Here is a 4,217-nt window from a genome sequence, read left to right as displayed (position 1 = left end):
TAATGCCATAATTCTTTATTATCAATCTTGAACTTGATGAGAGGATATGTGATGGTCTACATTAAAATGTCCCAGTCAAAGACGAGATGTGCGATTGAAGCTAAATAATTAGATTGTTTAGAGCTAATTGATTCAGCTTCACTACTTCCCTTGCGACTGGACAAAGATCCTCTGAAGCATTCTCAACGCCTATGAGCTGATGACTGGGCTCATTCACAAGACAAGCAAGTTTCAGAACAAAATCGGATCAAAACAGCTTGAAACGAATATAAATTAATTACTCCGGTTGCTGAACGAATCCTCATATAAATCATAAGGCCCGACTGCAATTAGCCCACTAGAAACCTAAGTGATTTATGTGGGCATCAATACGTCACGATGGTTCACATAATGCCAAAGCCTTCTAGGAAACATTAAAAGCAAATGTGCACCTTGACACCCACAAATGCTGGCAATATTGAGCGAAACGTGTCGCTGCATCGGACGAAGGAAAATTAATCGGCCAGTCAGATGGATAAGCAGAATGGGAGAAAATTTGCAGCCGACGAACCTTGAATAGTGGATCGAATTTGCCTAATGATTACCCGGAACAGGCGGAAGACATGAGATGAGGTCTTCTTCTGCTCAACGAAATCGAATGTTATGGGAAAATGTGCAAAAATCCTGCTTTGAAAGTGTTGCGATCGCACAAAGGCCCTCGACTCCGTCCATACGGCATTTCATCGACGACTACATGAGTGAAACACCGGTAATATGCGATAATTATGATTGTTTAAGAAGCAGAAAGGGAAACGGGCAAAAAATGGCAATTTTTAAATCCCAGAATGGTCATTTAACAACTTAATTCAAACCGGGCAATAAAGAACGTTTAAGTAAGTAAGTTTTTTGCAAGGGTTTGTAAACTACTTGTGTCCGACAACAACCGCGCAGAATGAGGCGATTTTATTCATTTCCAAGGCCAGACTTGTCTCGATAAAATACGAAGAACTTTTTATAAAACTGCCCATTGTTTCAAAACAGTTGGCCGGTTAATAATATCCTGTTACCGTAGGTTAGGTTTTGATATTTTTAGCCGCAGTTTCTTCTTACTTCAGCTCGATGCCAATGGATGTAAGACAAAATATTTCGAACAATAACCACGATTTCTTCACTGTCTCGTTATACAAGGTGGCTACAAAATGAAATTAGCGAGCGTTTGATGCTAATTTTTTGTCAAACTGGCAAAATTGTTCATTTCAAGTTAAACTTGCTGACAAAGTGATTGGAATTTTCCCAATTTTGAGACTCATGTACTTGAGATTGAAAATTAGGAATTTTTATTATGGAAGAGTCTGCAGTTGCAAGGAAACATTCGCTTTTGGACCAACATTCACTAAGGACGCAAAAATCAGAATTTGATGAAAATGAAATTATTTTTTTGCAGTTTGAGATCCATGTGCTTTCTATTGAATCTGGAAATTTTCAGTCGCTACTGAGGATTTTTTGAGTTTTGTATAAAGTTTTTACATTTCAATATAGTTTCAAATAAACTTTTTCAAACATCGCCGACTAACCAAAAGCCCATAAGAGGTTGTCACCTGTTTTAATTAACTTCTGACCAGTTTAAAGTAGCTGACAAATTGACATTAATTCCAGACTACGAGTTTTGTAGACATTTTTTTCTCAATGTTCGACATTTTTTTTCAATATCTTCAAAATTAATAACCCCGGGAGTTCAGTTCCATCACATGAATCTTCTTATGGTCACCATCAAGCATGGAGTCTCAGTCGCAATTGCCTCGAAAACCCAAAGTGATTCTGCCTGACGATGAATCGCAGCTTGAAGAAAATTTCGATGATCTTATGGGCCCCAGTATGCAGGAAGCCAATACCGAATTGGGACTTGCCGATCGGAAAGAGGCAAGCAAAAGTTTGGTGCAAATAGTCGGCGACGAAGAAGCTCAGGAAGGGTTTTTCGAGGAGAAAACCGACAAGGTGCCACGCGTAAAAATTTGAATCATTTTTTGTGCGAATAGAGTTTATTTAGCAACCGGTTTTCGGGGAGATTGCTGGAATGACGGAAATCAACAACGAGTATGAAGACGAAAAAAGACCAAGTACAGAATACCACGCAAAATTCGATCTCAACCCCCAATAGTCAATAATAAATGCTTCATAGGTATATCGGCCCAAGATAAAGAAGTGGCTTCTGAAGATGCACCCATGCAAACAGATTCTTCGATTACTGCAAGTAAAGCTGAAGAAGATCGAAGCGCTGCAACAGAACCAGAGCAGTTGGAAGCGCAGATTTCGAAGCACAGTAAAGAGGCAGAGCCGGAACAGCTGGAAACCCACCCAAGCCTGCTTCCGGAAATAATTGCAACTCAATCTGTCGAGAGTGACACAAGAAGGAAATTGGAAGCAAGTACTTAAGGCAAATTAAATTGAAAAACGTTCCTTTGAGAATTCTGCAACCCGAAAGAACTAGCAATTGCATTAATCAGCCAATCTCTTCAAGAGAAATTTAGTCAGCTTTTTTTTAAGATAGGATGAAGACAAAGAAGATGTCCGTTTCAGTACCACTAGCCACTCGAACAGTGCAAAAACAATCAGGAGCTCAACTTCTCCAAGCTTTGAACCTGGGCCATCGTGAGTGCATTTCATAATAATTCTCCTAATGAAAAAATTACTTTCATATTTTTAGCAGCCGTAGACGTAGAAGCATCTACTACGATTTAGAGAGTCGAATTGAGAGCACAGAGCAGGAGAACCTGACTCAGTTTTTCTCCATTGACACAGTGGACGACTTCGTTTTGGCGGACGACCATGCAGAATCCGTCGAAGAAGAATCTCTTCCTACAATCATTGAAGAAGAAGCACCGGCTCTAGACCGCGACCTTTACTATGCTCGATATATGGATTGCGGCACTAAACTTGAGAGTAATCGAGTCAGGAACAACGTTCTTCAGAAAATAGTGATAATGTACTTGAAGAGGCGAAAGGTACTTGGCTGGGAGGAACCCAGCAGAGGTTTAATATGCAACCAATCGCTTCTAGGTAGAAAATGTTTGCAAAGACTCCGAAGCCCCTCTGGATCAGGTGCTTAAATATGGCCAAAAACTGGATGCTTATCAGCAACTGATGCAGATCAATGAAACTCAGAGGCTAACTGTGGCTGCGCAAGTGGAAGAGCTTCGCTCCAAGCGTGCAACAGTAGACGAGGAATTGAAGAGGAATTTCCTTGCCATGCAAAACCGGGAGTCAGCTATTGGCCGCGGTCTGATCTACGCGAAAACTGGCAACCAAATTCCTGATAAACTAATTGAAAGGTTTTTGAGAAGACAGTCAGACCAGTTGCAGCAAGTTTCTACCATGAGGCTGAAGTTCATCAAGCTGAAGGTAGAAAATCGCCTAATCGGGAACAGTCAAGTCGTTTACTCACTTAATGCGATATTCGGCGTCTTGCAGGGAATGGTTGAAGAGAAGCTGGATGCCATCAACAAATTGGATAATCTGGAAAACAATCTTCACCTGGCTGATTACGAACAATTGAAATCGGATAATCGCAGCTATGCAGACAAAATTGAAGAACGAGATGAAGAATTGGCCCGTCTTCGCAACAAATGCCAAAACACCATTCAAATTCTGGCGCACATGCGAGAGAAATCGGCCGCTTTGGAGGCGGATATGGATGATTTAAAGGATGACTTTTACTCGGCTGATGAGACGGCTAGGGATTATAGGGAAAACTTGGCCGATATCAAACACGCCAAGGACAGATACAGGCTGATGGCCAGGAATCTTAAGGAAGAATCGGGACTTTTAACAAAAAATGATCTTCTCGACGACATGGAGCGATCGAAAAGCGAAGTGGGCGCTCTGGAAGCGGAGCTGGCAAAATGCCAGGAGGACGTAAAGGTTAAAAAGACAGTTGTGAGGAAATTGAGGAAAACTATAGAAGAACTGACAGAGGAGATGAATGCACGAAAGCTAGAGAGGATGAAGCGAGGAACGGTATTGAGAGCCGAAGAAAGAAGGAAAAGCACATCTGAATCAACGCCAAGTGCTTCCAAATGCCGAATGGTTTATAAAAAGCGACCGACTCTCTATCTACCGGTTATTCAGCAAGACGTGTTTAGGGACCTGGTGAAAATTCGACCCACGCCCTCAGTTCTGAATAGGAGAAAGTGACAGCAGTTATTTAGGGATGTAAATAAAGCTACAGTAAACTGAAAAAA

At 41.3% G+C, this 4,217-nt stretch overlaps 1 protein-coding gene across 2 annotated transcripts; it reads left to right on the top strand.

Annotated features, from left to right (window-relative positions):
* Window positions 1-1,614: 1,614 nt before the first annotated feature.
* On the top strand, window positions 1,615-4,217 carry LOC109544750 (coiled-coil domain-containing protein 96). Of its 2 annotated transcripts, none has more exons than XM_048669282.1 (7): window positions 1,615-1,974; window positions 2,027-2,096; window positions 2,159-2,400; window positions 2,528-2,628; window positions 2,687-2,981; window positions 3,037-3,378; window positions 3,448-4,217. In XM_048669282.1, the coding sequence occupies exons 1-7, from the start codon at window positions 1,756-1,758 to the stop codon at window positions 4,168-4,170; spliced, it is 1,992 nt and encodes a 663-aa protein (XP_048525239.1). In that variant the 5' UTR covers window positions 1,615-1,755; the 3' UTR covers window positions 4,171-4,217. The 2 variants fall into 2 exon arrangements, with proteins under 2 accessions (XP_048525239.1, XP_048525238.1); XM_048669281.1 differs by having other exon boundaries at window positions 2,684-2,981.

Source organism: Dendroctonus ponderosae, unplaced genomic scaffold, assembly GCF_020466585.1.
Source record: "Dendroctonus ponderosae isolate FM_Combo_2020 unplaced genomic scaffold, Dpon_F_20191213v2 Dpon_F_20191213_8, whole genome shotgun sequence".
NCBI lineage: Eukaryota > Metazoa > Arthropoda > Insecta > Coleoptera > Curculionidae > Dendroctonus > Dendroctonus ponderosae.
Note: the sequence above shows the minus strand (reverse complement) of the source record. Positions and strands in the feature narration are given on the sequence as shown.